Here is a 20,267-nt window from a genome sequence, read left to right as displayed (position 1 = left end):
AAGGAACGTGGATAGTTTACTATGCGATGAGACACGAGCTTTAGTTTTATTTGCATAGTGAGAAAAAAGTTTCATTCAGGCCATTGGCGAAGGTTTTAAGAATGTTAAATCGGTGAATCTTCACAATTGAAGTAAAATTGAACCTAGTTGTGTATAGATTTACCATAATTATTAAGTAGATTTTTAAACGAAACGTCCGAATCCGTACTAAGGCTACTGAAGTAAATTTATATATTAAATTTCATAGCAATATAAAACTTAGCAAATAGATATCGAGATAAATTGACTGACATCGATTTATCGTGCCCTGAATTCCACAAATTTAACCGCAAGGCCAATACAAAAATGGTTTACTTATTAAGTTTCATCAAAAAATAAGACATCTTACAGCATTATTGCACTCGTGGTATCTCTTGTCGACTCCCGCGCAGTCCGGCTCGTGAGTCTGCCGCGTCACCCGCACCGAGATCACCGGCTTCTGAACAATACTGTTGTCTGATATGTTCCGAGTTCTGAAACAAACGTATCAATTAAAAACATTTTATTTATATTATTGGAGTAAAACTCTTTAGGCGCGACTAGGAGGTAACTGGACAACAATGCAATGGAAGTCCGTTATGGAAATAATGACGTTTCTGTACCACTCGGTTTTCAAATAATTTTCATTTTTTAATATTGTTATAGATATCTAGTTTATAAACAAATCAATCAAAAAATCAAGGTTACACGCACTCGTTTTTTTCGGGTGTTGTGGCCAAACTTTGGGAAGGACAAAGTTGATTGGATTTATGTGTCTCAGCCCTACTATTTTATTATACACTACTATACTATTTTTCATATTTTGATACATTATATTGTACATTTCCACTTATTTCAATAAATAAGTGAACCTTTTATTATATTCAGCTTGAAATGAAAATACAATCTACATAATTTTAACTTTCATACACGAAATATATTTTATTAATGCCAATTTACCGATTAAGCTCGACATTTTGAACATTGATTTGGTTAAGGCTTAATTAAGGTCTAGCCGTTGGCGTTGACGAGTTTTAATTAAAACATGTTCATATGACGTTATACACTTCACAACGAATAAATCATAAAGTAGACATGCTTACATTTTAATAAATCCTTAAATTGTATTTCGCAAGAATTTATCATTTGATTTATTTCTGTAATAAATCAAAATCAATATGTCAATATTAATTAAAAATGATAAATCATAGTTGGTAATTACGTTAATATTTTATACAGCAAATAGAACAAAACATTTGGTCGGCATCAGACAAAAGCTTCAATAATGAAATCACTGGCCGCTAGGGCTTTCATCCCGGGAGTCTCGGTCTCGAAAATTCCGAGAGTCTCGACGATTTTGTCGTGTTTTCGAGACTCGAGACCTCAACTCTAGTTTTCGAGACTTACGAGACTAAAAATAATCTGCAAAAAATACCAATCTACTAAATTACCATTATTATATGATATGTACTTCTAAATGTATGACTTTGCATGTAGAAAAAGCTCTCTTTGAAAATGGTAGCGACAGAGATGTTATCAATCCCCCCTGCAAGCGTCGAAGCAGAGAGAGCTTTTTCGAATTCACCCTGCATTAGAAAAAGCTCTTTTGCAACAAGATCAGATCCTCTTTATCTGAAAATAATTTGCTTTATGCGTGCCCATTATAAAAATGAAAAATAATTAATTTAATAATAACTAGTTTACTCACGCGTATTTATCGGGGTAGCCCGACTAGTTTCGGACCCAACCGGAGTCCTTAATCATGAGCAGACGCGGCGGGATCGCGAGTCGAACTCGCAGACTCGCGGAGGACTCCGGTTGGGTCCGAAACTAGTCGGGCTACCCCGATAAATACGCGTGAGTAAACCGTTACATCATTTAATAATGAATCAGTCTCACGATAGTTATTATAAAAATTTTACTTATATTTGATTGCATTGTAATAGTTGATTTATTAAAGTACGTTTAACCATATTGTATTAGGTGTACAAGTAAGATTCCTTAAGAATCTTATCCTGAAAGAACAGTACATTATGTTTCATTTAAAGTAATGCCCATCATTAGCCACTAGTTTTTCCTTTCCTCTTGCGTTTGATGCGAATCTTCCATCAAAAATTATGCTTAAAATTCCGTGTCTTCGTACGATTTCGGTTTTCCACTACGTTCTTTGTCTTCAACATCAAAATCACAGTTTTTAAACTTTTGATACCACTCATGATAACTTTTCTCGCCCAAAGCAGCTTCGGTTGCAGTTTTCTTCAAATTAAACAAGTAAAGTAACAGTTCCCGCCAATGACGCTAATTCGGTACAAAATTCGTCATTTTTGCACAAAAAATGATCACTAATACCCTAAGTTTATGTTGCTACTAAATGTCCTAACTCACGATATTACATGTTACATCTGACGATTTTAACGTAAACTCTTAGTGAGGACATCCTTCGTTAAGCGGCGGAAACTTATTTGTACGCCTATTATTATTAGCCTTATTGTATGAACGCTATGAACCTTGAGTATGTTACTTCTTTTTCGAAGTCTCGAAAGTCTTGTTTTTCCCGGGAATCCCGGGACTGGACAAAGTCTCGATTTTTTTTCCCGGGACTCAAAAATGTATCGAGACTGGAAGCCTTACTGGCCGCTAACAAATAGCTCTAAACACGTTAATCTAATTTGGTGGTATTAAAAATAAAAAGTTGTGATGTATCGGCCGACGGGACCGTTCCCCATATTAGTAAAAGCGGACTTTACAAATGTTCTCTCCTTGTAACAGGACTAGTACATTAATTTAATGTAAACTCAACCACGAATTTGAATATTCATGTTCACGAAGAGAAAGATTAGTTCCGCTCGGTACTTACATTTATCTAAAGGTCTTTAAAAAGATAAGTACGACATCAATAGGTTTCTTGGCGCCATTAAAAAGATGACACCTGCAGATTACTTTGTAGAGGATGTAAATGAAAAGCGATCGTTTAAAGCACATTTTAATGTTCTAGTGCAGCTTTATGATACTAAATTAAGTAATTACATTTTATCATCCTGTATGTTACGATGGCTAAGTACTTAAAGGAAATTAATGTTGACAGTTACGGCATAAACCGCAAATAAGGATAATATTAGCTTTAAACATATTAGTATCAAGGTGAAAATGAAATAGAACTTACTACGTTACTTATTTGACTGTACGGATAGCCGAGTGGTGAAGGATCCCACGCGAAACCCACTGTGTGATATGTTTGGGTGATCCACTAATGCATGTCCTGAGTCCGAGTGTATTTGTGCAAGTAACTACAATGTTTGTGAAACCTCGAAGGCTCTCCTTAAGGTTTTAATTCTTTAGTGAGGAAGTAGCTTCTTAAAAAGAAAATAGGAGCTTATCCAGACATGGTAAGAGCTTTTGTTTTATAGAAATGCTGGAACTTAAATTTAGACATTTAATTCCTTAGTGCGTTCTTTTTTTTAAGATCTCATTAAGTTTAAGCAGTCAGCGCTGTAGTACATTTTTAATAACAAAATACAAAACAATTCCACATTCGTTAAAATTTTCGTTTAGAAGCAACAGATAGAGGCAATATTTCATTAGCGGCTTTATTGCTGTCCTAATGAAATGTGTACGAGAGTCGAGAGTCCATCTTGGTATAGACGCAGGCTTATGACAAACGACGTCCATCCTAATTTGTCGAGCATGTTACACGACAGAGTATCAGCAGGATAGCGTCTGTGTTTATAATGAAGGAATTTATAACTCGCACCAACTATAAGGAATATTGAGGAATTAATTTGATTAATTGGATCGTTAGATGGAGTGTGATTGTTGGATTTTATTGTGGTGTTGTGGTGAGAAGACTCTCGCTTTTTTTGAATATTTTGTTTGTTAGGTCTGGATTTGTCAACTCCAAACAGTCATAGTCAAGAAAATACTCTTTTTGCAAGATTTTATTTACATTTCACCTGTCCCGTTGTCTATAGCGTCTGTAAATCTTCTGCATTGAAATTGATCAGCTTCCTGGTTTCCTAATGAACTTATATTTTAGCAGCGTATGTTGCATGATAGTGTAATATAATGAGATGACATAGAGCTGATCTGATTCTGGAACTGATGATGGCCATAGCATCTCCGTTAAAACACAATTGAGTTAATTCATTTAATTTATTGTTTCGAACACTTTATTTGATTCAACCATTCTTCTCAGGGAGGTTGGAAATATTGTCCCAGTATCCAGCGTACTTAAACAAGACATGCCAAAGTTATCATATATGCTTGCAGAATAAACGATTTCATATCATTGATTCCAAAGCAACTAAAGTTATTTTTTATATTGCCTTGTTTCCATACCGATAACCTTAAATGGCATTATGTTAAAGAACAGATAGCTACACATTAGACCAGTCTACGAAACCGTTAAAGGCCGGCGCCGCTGGCGGCACCCACTAATTAAGAGTGACGGTATTTTGATTACCTACTTATCTATCTAACAGGACTCCATATCTGGCCGTATTAATCCTGGATCCTCTCCTCGTTACAATTATCTCGGGTCGCAAGCATTCATTTGTACGTAAATAGACTCCCCGGATATAAGTAACGGTTCAATCATTACTCTCTTTGTATTATTAATTATGATTTAATTTTTAAATATCGTTTAACGTCTTTCATTTGAAATGTTTGGACAATTAATTTATTAAACGTGCTTACTTGTTGAGAATACATTGTATCGCTACTTTCGCTCATAGATCGTGGACACCTATCAGGTAAATTAAAGTGCAAATAAACACGTCCTCAGTATTCAACCTAAGGGCCGTTTACCTGTGAATCTCGGCCAGCTGAACATAAATCTCGCAATGCATTGAACATTCTCGCGGCGTCACGGTGACCCGTGGCCAGCACTCATGCCTGGGAAGCGGCCTCCGTGCCACCAAACACTACATTCAACTGACGTTCTGACGTCAATTACCACACGTTAAAAACTACTACCTCATTAGTGTATGTAAGTACAAATATGTAGACAAAAATGGAGTTTGTCTTCTTTATGAAATAGGCGGTAATCGCGAGCTCATTACCGGCTGTATCGAAGCTGATGCGTGTCAATCAAGTGCGCGAGTGCAAGCAATCAATGCGGCCACTACAATAACAGCTTGTTACAAGATCCACGCTACGGGGTTTCCATTACCTTAATTTACTCGATAAAAACCGTACGAGCCGGGTCGCGAGGGCATGTTTAACCTTTAACCTGCGCACACGTTACAGGCTTTTACACTTGGCGAATATTTAATGCTGCCTTCGAGAGCGTTCGCTTTCAAATAATAGAATAGTAAATAGTTGTTTTGTTTATTGCTGGAGACAGTAGAATGCAATAAATATCAATGTGTTGTTTAGTTGTAATAAACTGTATATATGTTTGATTGAAGGCATTCATCGTTAGGAAGGAATGTTGTTGGTTTTTAAATATGTTAACACTGTCAAAAGTATTCAAATGAAAATCTATAGTTAAAGAAAACCCTGATAAAAAAGCTGCATCCAGATCGGTTCACCCGTTTAGGAACTACGGTGCCACAGACGGACATACATTCGTCAATCGTGGAGGATAAAAAATTTAACACCACCACAAAAAAGTGTTATTTGTTTCAATAATTACTTTGACAGATTTGTAATTGAGTGGAACAATATTAATTTGAAAATTTGGAACAAATACAAAACTAAGATGGAACCGGCATTTAATTTAATAGAGGCCATACTTCAACAGTTTGATAAATTCTGACTAGAGATGTTATCAGTGCCGAGAGCCGAATGCCACCGCAGTCGTAACCGAAACAATCTAACTTAATTAAACACCGAGCATTTATACTCTTGTATTTTTATACCGGTTTAGTAAATCATACGCCTATTTGTAAACGTTGATGGCAATTACTATTATATTCGCTGACAGTTGAAAGGTATTATCACCGGTTTTGATTAAGGTTTCGTTGCTAAGCAACGAACCAGGCCTACAAACAGTATATTTTAAAGCCAGAAGCATTCATAACCGACTTTGAAGTATACTTTCAAAGGAATTGGTTGTTAAATTAAATTTTGATGCCTTGTTCCATTTTCAATTGAGTGTCTCGCTAATTAAAACAACGCTCAAACGTATTTTTTTTAAACGACGCCCGCACTTAGCAATTTATTCCTTGTGTCGCAAGGGGTTTCAAAAACATACAAAGCACGTGCGCAATGATCCCAGCTATGAAAATGACATTCCGTTTTGATAAATCACAATACGTTGACCTAAGATCGAAATGCATCCAAACGTTTTCTACTGACATTAAAGAATGTGGAGTCACTTGTCTAGAAGAGCAGGACTCAATGAAATACATATTTTTTAATTGCATCAACTGGTTTAAAAGGAAAAAACCAAATCAAACAAATTAGAACGTTATAGTTAGGTACATTAGTCGCCGACGCCAGTGCGGTTTTAAATCCAACCCGACAAGTCGCATGGTATAAAAGCATCTCAAACGAATTACTCTAATAAGCGTATAAAATATTGGTGTTTACCATTTTCGCTTTTATGTGCAGTACCCATAATAAGATATTAATGTCCGCTTTAAAGCGCTGTCGGCGCCGCGCGCCGCCTTCTTCAGCAATTTGTAATCGCCGGATAATTCGTTAAAGACGACTTATACGACCACGCGTATAGACCTTTTTATAACATAAGTGGAATGTATAACTAATGTCTTAAGCGTCCTATGGTTAAGACATTTCATAATTTTCATTGATGTTATATATTTTGCAAATGTAGACAATGACTGTCATACTCGTAGGTGTCAAAACAAAATTACTATGTATTTAATACATTTTCATCATCACTTTTCCATGCTTTCTCTATAATGGAAAAATCTTTTAAGAACTTCCTTCTTATGGTCACAAGAGTTTCAAATTCGTGATTGAAGAAAGTGACATCTTAGAAGGAATACAAAGCTGAGTGCTAACCATCACTAGTCGCGGCAATTACGAAGAAACTAAATTTTAACGACATTAGGGAACATGGGGTCATGATCTACACAATTCCCACAGTTGTTCATAGTAACTATACCTGGGCAGACACTGTCGCTCCTGCACGGAGACTCCACCGCCGCAGGTCCGCGAGCACGCACTCCAGCTGCCCCAGGCGCTCCACGCGAACCCCTCGCCTTCGACCTCCACTTCATTGTCAACTTCTAGTGGTTCTGGCACCTGGAAACCAATATCCAGCTGTTAAGTAACATGATCTTCTTTAATGGTTAAGTTATCCAATAAGATTAAGGCAAGCATTGTTTAAAAATGGATCACTTGATGGAGCAAGTCCATTGCGCAAACTTTTTCTAAGTTTAACATAGATTTTCAATCGAAGTTCTAATTATCAACTTGAAAAACAGGAGTTTTATACAAGTTTTATTGACTAATGTTTGAATTAGAAGAAAATTTTCAATTTGTATAACCATACTTAATAAATATACAAAATTAAAATATTTATAGCCTATAATTTACCTGTGGTAGTTCGGTCGTGGTCAAGTTTGTAGCCGAGGATAACATTGCAATTTGAACTATTACTGAGGCCCTGAAAAGAAATATACAGCCCATCAATGTCAGCATATAATTACTTCTTATTGATTTATTTACCTATTACTTGTATGCCCTACGCTACTTAAAGCGTTTTATACTTAAAAGTAACCTCATATATACTAATTTGCCGTTGATATGTAGTTTTCGCTACCTACTGTTTAATATCGTGAATGTCCCAAATATCTACCCGAAATAGAAGTTTCTTCCAAATGCATTATATTTTATTTTTAATTTACGTCTGATTTACAGATATAAATACAAACCACAGCTTGCAAAATCGACGGCAGTCAAGATTACAAACATTAAATCAAGCATCATTTTCCGCACTTCATTATAAATTGTTATGCGGGATAGCACACGACAATTTAATGAGCCGATTGTGAAAAATAGCTGAGGTAACGACGAAAGGTCAATTATCATCTTCTATCCTCAAACAATTTGTCAGTCTAACCATAGTTCACACAATTTACCGCTCTCACAATTACCGGATAACGTACAGGGTAGCTTACAACATTCACTTGCATATTGTCTAAGGTTAAACAAACAAACTTAACATGGTCATATGCTTAAATTGGTCGGCGATAGTGACATGGAAACACCATGTTTATCGCTACTTTCCCGATTTGGATTCAGGCAGTAGGGCTGCCAATAAAACAGAATTATTATTTCTAACTAATGTTATTTCACAAAACGCTTTCAATAAATAGGTCAGTTTATAGTTTAGACCTATGTCAATACTTGTTGCCATTAAGAATACGTATAAATAAAATATTGTGTCCCATTTCATTCAGGTTGAGTAAACATGTTCGATATTCTAACGTATACACATTAAATGGAATAAGCAGGAGAGCTTCGATACTGTGAGTCATCGGGTCATCGGTGATGGTGGACGGCGGACATACGGACAGCCCTGTGCGGTCTGCGCCCACGCAGTTCTCACCGCGTTGCGCAATCTGACAACTCCATTAGACGTCGGAGGCTGGAGCGAGAAGCACCGGCCGAATGCACCCGCAACGCACTCCACATTAAAACGATCAAACGACTCTGTAAAATGCCCTAATGAACGTCTTAAGTGGTTTATTAAGTGCCGATCGCCGTTATTTTTATGTTAAAATCACTTCGTCTACAACTTCCTCACGAGAAACAATTTTTTTGAAGTGTCTCTATGACGAAATTTTAATGGGCTGATACTATTTGCACGTTTATGTTCATGAGTCAATAAATAAAATTACAATTTGTAGCATTCACTGTTCATTCACTTAAAAGTGTAAGATAAATCTGGTTATTATCACAGTAGTTGATATAATAAACGTTCGCTATTCGTAATTCAAATAAGTCAAACAAATGAAGCGAGTTATTAGTCCACTTGATTGATACACGCCTACTTGGCACAAGTAATATAAGCAATTAACGTGTAAGTCGCAATTCAAATAGATACAAATCAAAATTAACAATGATAATTAACATTAACTAATGGCTTTCTTGTAGAATAAATATAAACATGTCAATGGTACTAATTAGATTTACGCCGGACGAACGGGCGGCCCGCGGCCAATTGAACTCGGGAACACGCGCAAAGAATATCTCTTTATAAGGTGATGAACACATTTCGAAAATAAACAAGTGAACGAAGAAGGAATTACGAGATCGTTAGGAGAAGTCCCCATGGTTTGAAGACAACATGTTTATATGGAAGACTAGTATAATAATAACTGTATTTGCATAACATTACTCTCAATTATTTTTCTCTATCTTTTGTAAACAATTACCTACATTTTCTCTCTTTAGTAATGCTTAAATTTAATGGCAAATCCGGCTTTAAATAAATGAGCATACTTCAAAGAAAATTAAAAAAAAAATTGTAGAAAATCCCTCACATAGCTCAACAACTCAAGTTTTGATTTAAATTAAAATCCAACTCAAAATCCTTTCAACTAGAAACAGCGAACTAGTTTTTAAGTCTACATTTAATAATCCATAAATATGGGATATTCTGAACAGGCCTCTCAGACGAGAATATTTAGTTACAGTAACAACATGTTCTAAACTTAGTCCAGGGTAATATTAGCTAGACAAGACGCTCCTTAATGTGACTAGACTAGTTAGGTACATGCCACAGACAATTTTAGGCGAGTCTCGAATGATTTAATGGTCAATTGTTGTGTTATTCGAGACTAAAAATGATTCAGGCTATCTAAACTGATAGGATGTTTATTTGTTCACTCTTGTTCGCAGTAAAATACTGAGTCAAACTTATAGATCAATCTTCTAAGGTTTAGGTTTTTCCATTTGATTTCTAATTTGTAAATTAAAATCGCTACCCAGGGCTTTCTGTGTTTTTCTTTTTTGTAAAACAAGTCCCACAATGTGGAATTGAATACTGTATCGCAAGGTGTCACAAACATTCAAGTGGCATACATAAAGACACCCAGACTCATCACAAGCATTTAGATCATAGGAGATCATAGGGATCAAACCCGCGATATTTCGCGACCAGTGAGGACCTCAACCACACGGTTATCCGTGCAGTCCAAAGTCATACACTATTCAGTTATAACGAAACGTAAACCCAACGTTTAAGTGTATTTTAACTACCGGAAATATCTAGTAAAGTGCTATTTTTGACATAACTTAAGGTAAACTATCGTGCCGGTCACAAACGAATCGCTTCAGTGCACGTAGTTTGTACAGGCAGGAACAGTTATCTGAGAATAATTGCATCTACACGGGATACAAATGGACACAATTCAACACTGCTATAAACAGTTATATGCAGTTGTATCGCCGCCCCGGGATATTGGCCGTTATGGGTAAACTGACTGCGTTTGCCGCTCTACAATGTCGTTTTTATAGCACTTATAAAGTCGTATGTAAGGTCCTAAACGCAAAGTTAACAACCACACAACCATTAAATAATTTTATTCATTCAGTAGTACCTGCATCATTAAAACTGTTTGTCCGAAACAGTAGACATTGTGGATACACAGCAAACAAGACATGAATTCACCTTAAGCAGCTATAAAAGATTTGTTTACTCCGAGGTTTAACGAGGCAGCCCTACGCGTCGCCCACTTAGAACCGGTTCCCAAATGCATGTAGGGATCGACAAGTAAAGGACAATTTTAAGATCACGGGACTCCGTTCTTGACCTTATTTTTTTCCCCTGACGCAGCGCGTGCGCCTTTACTGAATGGGCCGTATAATTTCTATTTACTTTTCCTCTTAAAGGACTCTCAAGTAGTGATCATAAAAGTTTACCGTTTGAACACGATGAAAAATATTTATTGTGGACAAATGTTTCTACGGCGGTCATTGTGCATGTATTTAGTTGATACATTGTGCGTCTAAGTTCACACACTTGACAAGTGACAGCGGAGAGTCCTTCGGGAGACCTCAGCTGTAAATTAAGTGGATAAATAAATAGAGATTTTATTTCTTCAATCTTTGATTTTTTATAGTTGATGTGTCATGTGGGCTACTTTTCCCACGGAGTGTTTTGTACTGTTATCCCATTAATGTCGCATTATAGGCCACTGGCTGGGAGGTAAGCTGGATAATCAGCAACGCCTACCGTGGCGCTGATAATTACAGGTAATCCCTGGATGAAACGTTTCGTCACTTGCGCCAAACAAAGACATGAATAGGCGTCGCATTCAAATAAAAAGATTCGTAAGTGACTTGCGAGAAATAAAAGACATCACACAAATGCATTATAAAGTTCCTCCTATCATAATCACAAAATTAACACAAATATACAAATGTACTTGTGTCCCACAGGTATTCACGTCCTTATCTTAATTCTGACGCTGTTTCACACGAACCATAATGGTTCAGTAAATAAACTACTCCATTGAACTCTATCAAACAAACTTCCGCTTATAATAAAGCTAGAATTGACTACTTCTCAGAAATGAGTACTGTGAAAAATTCAATGTACGCTAACGAAGTAGACTACTGGTTCCCGTCAAGATGAGATAGAGGTGGCTGTGGTCCACACACGTTCACAACGCTCGTAAACGTACCGTTCCAAGAGATTTATTAGGTATTGAGTTAGTTGTACAGTTTCGGGTCGGCGAAACGATTTTACAACGAAGATACCAACATCTTTACGTAAAACCCTAAATAATTTAAAAGAAGAAAATATTCCACGAAATTTAATTTTTAATATAATTTTTAGCTCTACATGAAAAACGATCGATATTTCTTTCTGAGCTTCTAAACTCGTTCTCAATTAAAATTGTTAATTCGAATTCCTTTTATATTGATTACATGGTTTTACATATTACTTTGTAAGCAATACAGATTATCTACATTGTAGTCTGGGTGATGTCAGTATGGATTTGTGGAGAACTTTATTGTGGTCTGTAAACTGTACAATCCGAAGCGGATTGCATCTATGTGATACTATGTATATTACATCAATTTACTTTGAGAATTTCAAACAATCTGGTTTTATTATCGAAATTAATATTTGAGACAAATAAGGGTTGGCTCAAATGTTTATTGTTAGAGCAATTTTCGATGTGGATAAAAAAAAGTGTAAAGTGCAACGTCATTCTGAATACTCACTAGATATTTTCATTTATTATTTGTTTTAAGCGTCCCTAACGTTCCTAATCTCCTTATTATTATTATCTACCGTTATAACTTGTAAGCACTCAATTTTACGAATGATCGGTGGTATCAAGTATCGGTACAAAAGCAAAACCTTCCTGTTGCCGTTGATACTACCTAGTGCCTACACACTTAACATTTTTAATATGAACATGTACCTTCTTAACAATAATATTTACAACACCGAAACAGTGTCATATTCATCTGCTCGTTTAATTATGTTAGGTATGCAACTGTATATACTCCTGCCGTGTCTAATAAGACACAAAAGAATTCGCTATTAATTTAATTAACCAAAAATTCTCAGATTTGCTTCTTTTAATTGCAATTTGGACGACTAGGTGAATTTTTTTCAATTATTTTTTTACGACCGTTTTAAATACAATTATTTAAGGAATAAGCACTTACCATATTAACTTTTTACTAAGAAAATGTCCTGTCTTCTCCATTTTACGACTTCACTGTGAATTTTTATGACGTAAGTTATACTTGTCTTGGCACATTTTATTGAGTAACGAAAACTAAATGGTTTTCTTCTTAATATGGGTGGACTTTATGGGTCTCAAAATATTCGGGATCGAACATCTGTTTGCGTCACGTCACTCCACAATTGTTCGATGCCATAGCGATGGAAGATCCTCGTTCATGTTTCCTCGCATTTTCCTGAAACAATGAAAATATTTTTATAAGTACTTTTGTACTACGAACTTAGGATTTTTATTTGGTGAAGCTTCATTTATGAAAGGCTTTTGGTACATGAAAACCATAAATTATACGTGACACTAATATGTTTCTCCTCTTTTAACTCCATTCTTAAGAATACTATAACTACATGATAGTTGATTCTTAATTATTGTTCTTTCTCATCTACCAGCTTTTCTGAATTACACATCTAGGTACTGTTTGTTTCTCTTTACCAACTCTTAGTTGACTGGTAGAGTCCTTAGGCATCAAGTCCGCTATTATAAATGAAATAAATATTTTTATTAAGACTTGGTTGAGGTTAGTCTAAAACTAGAGATTAACCTCAGCCAGATCTTAATTTTCACACTAAGTGCAGCGCCTAGAAACGGAAGCAGGCTTTAAGATAAAATGCAAACAACTCTGACTCAGACTACGATACATGTATGAAAATGAGGTTGATGCAGTCCATTGAAAAGCGTAATGTTGCTTAAGAAATGTATACTTTGCCTAGTTATTGTTTAAGTTTAAATCGCTTTGTAAAAACTCTTGCCGAATGTGTCTTTTTAATTTTCGACCATAATAAATTGGGTATTTCACATTATAAAATATTTTTCTCGAACTTCAATAGATGAAAGAAACCGTAAGAATGTATTTGTATGATAATATTGCTTTTAAATTTCAATATATTGGCTACGCAAATGCAAACACTTACAATATTCTCATCACTATTTACAATTATTACTACAGCATGCGACAAAACATTACAGAAAACGCAAATACATAAATGATATAAATAAATGAAAACTATCGCATATTAGTCTAGCAATCGCGTCTAGTTATCTCCTACGGGATAGTAAATAATAAAAGTAAATATTGCAGTGTCACCGAAGTATTACGACATTCACTGCACTGTGTCAGTATGTTACCGTGCAGTTGTTATCAGTATCAACGTAGATAACAAACAAGATAAGCGGTAATATCTATGACGAGTTTATATTCCTAAACTTTGAGAAAGTTGATTTTTATTTGTTCCTTGTGCGTAATGATGAAAGCTTCATTGAATTTCAGCATAAGCTGTTGTTTCTAAATTATTTGCTTACTTATAATATTAATATCTAGGTATAGAATATGTAAACGTTATGTTTAATATTCTAAAAACTAATCAAGATAACAAAAATTTGTGCCTTGAGAAATTAATAGAACGTATAATTTCGAGGTTAATAGCTATGGGTAAAATGTGAGTAAAATTTTAACGTGACATCATAAATACGTTACATTTATTCTTGTGACTATAGTGCATATCACACACTGTTCCAAAAAATTGGTACTAAATTGCTTTAAACAATTTCTAACATAAGTTACCTACAGAAATAATTTAAAAGATTTATTTCATAAAACTACATCATAATGTAAATGTCTAACATTTCACTTGTCTATACTACACACAAAAGCTTCTCACGTGGAATTACGGTAACAGCACAATACCTTATCATTGTGCCCGCGTTACATTGCTAAGGTAAATAAAACAGCGAAATAGGTCATATAACGCAACCAAATCTGACACTACGCGTCCGTCGTGAAAAACGTTAGGAATTCCAAAAACAATTAAGTTTTATTACAAAACCAAATATGGATAGTTCCGATCGTTAATTAAATTGAACCACAATCCTTAAAAAAAGTCATAAACACACTTATAAATATTTATAAGCAAACTCACCTATTCTAATATGGATGCCGAATTTTAACGCCTACTTTCAACAGAAAAATTAAAACAATTCACTTTAAAATATATCGAACTATCATATAATATTTTTAACGTAAATAAAGGTTTTATGAGTAGAAAAATCCAGCGTGTTTAAGGGCGGGATCCCGCTGTACACGCGTCGCCCGATGTACGTGCGTGCGAGTTGCTTTTAGCAGACTGGACACGGAACGCATCCGTAACATCCAAAGTGGTATGGATGGTGAGTACTTCGTCATAACACAAGGAAATCATTCCTGGCCCTTGCCGACGCCTGACAAACTATTAACAAGCGGGAATTAATTTACGCGCTGATTACGCACCTATATTTTTATGATCACATCGGAATGCGAACGAAAGAATATGCTAATTGATAGTTAACTCCAAATTAAATATTATCAAGTATAGTTTAGGTACGTGACGCATATTTGTTCTGGAATAATAGACAAAAATTTGATTGCCAATAAAAACGGGTTCGTGGACCGAATCGAGAATCAATCTTTGGTTATTCGCATTGCAATAATGTCGTTTATCATTCAATTGTTAAGCGGGCATTAATGTCGGTATCAATCGAGTATTGTTGTTTTGTGTATATACCTAGCCGAGGCAAATTCTTGCGGTTGCTAACTGAACTGAAGATACGTACGAACTATGAATAGGAAGTTACTTTAACTCGCCTAGTTTATGATACGACGCACTCATGCGCAGGTTTTAATGTTATCTTTAGAATAAAAATCTTAGTGTCTCATAAGTAACACTTTTTAGTAAAGTGACTGAGTATTATCTTAATTTTTGTGAGTAATTAATGAAAAGTACGTTATGGCTGTGGTTCGTATTTCACGCGTCTTTTTTAATCAAAATTACGTAACATATGTATGTAATTCGTTGGTCTGGCTAATGAGCTTGCGATACCTTCATATCATATCACATGCATTCATTTCGTCAACTGCATTCTAGCGTTTAAGGCGAAGTTTTAATAAATTGTTAATGAGTGGTTTTATGTATTAAATTAAATTAAAGATAGTTATAAAAAAACGTTTTCTTATAAGCTATTACATGATAACGAAGCTTTTTTTGTTACAATTTTAAAATATTCCTTGATAAATTGATGGTTTTTTAACAGTAGGCGTAACCGATATATAAGTGAAGTTGATCAAAGCAAATAGCATGAAAATATCTCATCAATTTATTGAGTCACAGAAACAATTCTTAATCATCGAATAAATTATATACTTAAGGCGTCGCCGTGGGTGTTAATTTAATAGTTTCCCCTTAACAAATTCCATTGATAGAAAAGTAAAATCGTTCGAGGCGTAATAAAATTTCCAAAACGCCACGATTCGTTCGTTAACAAGGCTTTTGGAGTTTTGGAAGGCTTGCTAGGTGGTCTACTGACACTATACACTTCATTACTACACAATAAGCTCTCTGGGCTCTGATAAATTTTATTGTCCTTCTATTTCACTTATTTCCATTACTGAAGAATCAGGAACCGTTAAATTATGGGTACAAACACTCTACTTTAATGTTAACTGCTTTTTGTTTTGTAGATATTTACTAAGTTATTCTTATCGATAAGCTTAACAATAAAATACGCGTACTTAATCGATGTTTGCACACCTGTAGCAAGAAGTGTTCTACTCGTGTTTGTATCAAATAAATAAGTTTTATACAAAGGTAATGCTTTCTAATGTTTACTTAAAGTGCAAATTATGATACTATTGATACTAAACAAATATATTGTTAACAAATACAACGGTAAACGCATCTTAAGAACTCTTTGTAACTCAACAATTATTTATATTGTAATTAATTTGAAGTATTCAAACACTTGTGATTGAACATGACAGCTAAACTGTTTGTAGTACCACCTGTCTATGTTACAAGCCCTTTCAAGCTGTGTGTGTTGTTTGTTACCAAAATTAAAATATGAGAAATTATATACTGTAATACTATTTGACATTTTGACCCTTATTATAACGGTTTAGCACAAAATTAAAAAAAGATTGGCTTATAGTAATAGAATCACATTGCCCCAGTAAAACGTTGTTTTTATTTCAACCACGCTTAAGTCTTAAAAATTAAACTTGCTTAACAGTTAAGAGTAAAACTATGTTTAACCTCAAACCACAAAGATCCCGATAACAACAATAAAAAAGTAACTGCAACTCCAAGAATATATAACTGTTTACACAAGCTCGTATCATAAGCATACGATGCATTCGATACAATGCGAGTTAGGGTTCAATTATCACCGGTTAGCGAGCTTCCAGGGATCCTACCACCATCTATCAAAGTAATAGAACAGTAAACGTGGGAGAGAGATGCAACTACACACTGTAGAGCGCTATCACGTTCCCACAACTGCATAAATGTAACTGAAAGTTGTGGTAAGCCCTCAGTAAGGACACCAACCTTTGACCTCTTAGAGGGTCTCGCCTCTCGATATACTAACCTAGTTGAACATTGAACAACCTCGTGTTTAGTTTACTACCAGTTTTCTGCTTTCATGCTTTCTTTCATTTGACATTGAGAACGTACCCTAAATAAGAGCCGTTAAACTAAGAACACAATGCTAACAATATTGGCACTTTGGCAGTAAAATGTAAATTAAATTGTTAGTATAATTAGCTCCCAAAAAGCTATTAAGTATATTTGCATTAAACCTCTTTATGGCCTTGTAGTAAAAGCCGCGACCGTGAATGTCGTTTGGTATTTAGAACAAAATTAAATGTATTTTTAAATATTAGATATTATTACTTTTCTATACTTCACGAACGATATGATTTACAAAAGTTTATTAATTCGTCGCTCGAAAGTGTAGGTACCTTAGTTGTTGGTTATTGCCTTAGTTGCAATAAAAGTTTGCTGCGAAAACACAACCAATAAAATGCCGCCTGCATATGCAAGTTTTTCCCATACTTCACAATATTGACGTGTACGAAGTGGCTACTTGAGTGATCCGCCAACTTATGATACGTCCAGAAACCGCATATCAGCTGCAAGTGGGTAAAGCTACTGACACACGTTCGCTTTCCTTGTATGAGGTATTAGTTTAACCACAAGTGCCTGTTGTGAACCTTGCTAAGCTATTTTATAGTACTCAAAACTAGGAATAAAAACTGTTGAATTAGCATACTTATTTGCGGGATGATGAGTATGTGAAAGATGAAAATCAAATCTCAAAAAAGGGTACCTAAAATCTTAGTTTAAAAAAGTAGAGTCTAATCCGTCTGATTTCAATTTACGAAATATATCATACTAGCAATTGACCGACATGTTTTGTGTGATTGATTGCCCGTATAAATATGCATAAAATTGTGACAAAACCTATCCTACGCGTTGATAAAGGTTGTAAACTTTCTGTGTGCTAGGTTTCGTCGAAACCCGTACTGTGATTTTTTGCGTGAAAGAATAAAATGTCCATACATACAAAGTTTCGCATTTTTAATATTAGTAGGATTCACTTCAAGCTCCATTATGAAATAGTCCTTTACTCAGTAAATACGAGTGAGCCATACAAAAAGCTATACTCTAGGCGCTAGACCCAATCTCTCGCCATTAATCGGGAATGTGTTCCGTCCGGCACTGTTTACTCAAAACGACCTGTAGCGTCGTTGTGCAAATATTACGTTTTTCTAAGTGTATATACCCCTCTAATACGCCTCGGTTCGTACCCGTTCAACCATATCTAAATGGCTTCAAGGCAACTTGTACGGAAAATACAGGAACAAGATCGGAACGCTTATTTTAAATGGTTAATAGTATTAAAATCCTTTACATTAAGGTTTCAATCTCCTTAATTCCTTAGCATAAAAATTGGAGTGCTATCGATTGCCCTAAATGTTTAAACAATGCCGACGATATTTGCTGGAGCAAAACAAATTTTGCTTCGCTGTAACAATTGTGTCTAATAATTTGCAATACCTACAATTATTTTTGTAGAAGTTCGACGCGAATGAAGTCACGTACACAGGCTGTGCTATTTTTAACTCACTTACCTTATAGATTAAATGAAAATGATGGATACTATTCTACTAATATTATAAACGCGAAAGTTTATGTATGAGAATGTATGGACGTTTCTTCGTCTTTAACGCAAAAACCACTGAATGGCTTTAGACAGAATTGGGTACACAGATGGGTTATAACCAGGATTAACACATAGGATTTTATCCCAATTCTATGTTCTCGTGGCGTTTTTTTTTCGATTTTTAGCGGGCGGGCCCGCGGGCAGCACGTAATATTTTATAATTATCAAAGCATTAAATACTCAATGTATCTTTTTAAGCAAATAAATATATATATATATATATATTTTAACTTTCAATGGAACGCGAGTCATATTAATTATAGGTATTTAAATTAGTATCCAATACAAAATTCCAGATCTAACCGACATTTTCCATTTAACACCACACGATGCCAATCAATAAATGAATTCGTGAATAGGTTTACGACATACGTTTGTTTCAGGCTCAAGGACAAAAGCAAAAGGAAATAATTGAAGTGGCCGATAAATAGATAGACAGAAGCTACTTGATAAAGTCGGGGGTCAACAGGCAACAACGATCGGCAACTATTGGACATAATGATATAACTACTCAACACCCGTGATTTCAGGAGGTCAATGACACCCCACACACATAGCAGTGCCATTTGAACAGCACTTCATGTTTCATACATTTTAATAGACTGATGTTACTGTATACAAATTCATTTGTATGTATAAAAATCTATTTTCTTCTCTTTTTTTTAAATATAATAATGATATGCTGTTCGTTAGTCTCGCTAAAACTCGAAAACGGCTGAACCGATTTGGCTTACTTTAGCCTTGAAATAATCGTGGAAAAATTTGGAAAAGTTGCAAAAGAAAAAAATATAGTTGTCTGCATTGTGATCACCGACTGTTACGTACGCGTAGCTGTTGGTACGCTTTTCGACGACTAGTCTATATGATTATAAAAAATGAATCCCTATTTCCCTTGGTCACGGTATCACGCTTGAACGGCTGGACCGATTTCGCTAATTATTTTATTGTTAATTGTCAAGAGAAGGCTCTTATAAAAGAAAAAAAGATGAAAAACTGCGCGGAAAATTAGTAAATTTAAGAATACTAACCACCCTTTTAAGTAATCCTGACTTATGTTATGATAGTGAATTTTTTGGATCCATTTCCGCCAGCAATAATATAAAGGCACCGGAAAACGGGAGTTAAGTATTCACGCGGGTGAAACCGCGAGGCACAGCTGGTTCGTTGTTTGTACCGTGAAACTTTTAGGTGGTTCATCGTTCGCATAAATAGAAACTATAAAGCATACACGATATAAATTACAATTATTAACATGTCTACACCGTATTAATACAAGCTACATGTTGTCGCAACACCTATTAAAATATTACATCTAGTTCGCTCTTTAGTGATGTTTGATTTATGAGGTCTTTTTTTGTTCAACTATGGTTGTTTATTTATAGGATTTTTAGTACGCAATCACAAATTAAAATAGTGCTATTTATATCCAATCAAGGGACATTTTCGACAATTTTTCTTTTTTTAAGTTTCTTTCAAAAAATCATCTCCCAAATGAGAAATCCAATCTTTGTGTCATTAATCAGGCTTAATATCTCGAAA

General features: G+C 35.1%; 1 protein-coding gene across 2 annotated transcripts in view; it reads right to left on the bottom strand.

The window, feature by feature from the left end:
- The window catches only part of LOC113504619 (thrombospondin type-1 domain-containing protein 4-like), a 33,016-nt gene that overhangs the window by 3,464 nt on the left and 9,285 nt on the right, over nt 1-20,267 (bottom strand). Inside the window, exons 1-5 of one of the 2 annotated variants that reach the window (XM_026887016.1) lie at nt 14,612-15,622; nt 12,619-12,873; nt 7,522-7,591; nt 7,088-7,227; nt 389-512 (exon numbers count right to left, since the gene is read on the bottom strand). In XM_026887016.1, coding sequence (XP_026742817.1) covers nt 389-512; nt 7,088-7,227; nt 7,522-7,591; nt 12,619-12,659 — 375 coding nt within the window. In that variant the 5' untranslated portion in view covers nt 12,660-12,873; nt 14,612-15,622. Of the gene's footprint in view, nt 1-388; nt 513-7,087; nt 7,228-7,521; nt 7,592-12,618; nt 12,874-14,611; nt 15,623-20,267 lie in introns of those variants that run through there. The other variant, XM_026887027.1, reaches the window with a different exon arrangement.

The sequence above is a fragment of the Trichoplusia ni genome, chromosome 2 (assembly GCF_003590095.1).
Source record: "Trichoplusia ni isolate ovarian cell line Hi5 chromosome 2, tn1, whole genome shotgun sequence".
In the NCBI taxonomy this organism is placed as follows: domain Eukaryota; kingdom Metazoa; phylum Arthropoda; class Insecta; order Lepidoptera; family Noctuidae; genus Trichoplusia; species Trichoplusia ni.
Note: the sequence above shows the minus strand (reverse complement) of the source record. Positions and strands in the feature narration are given on the sequence as shown.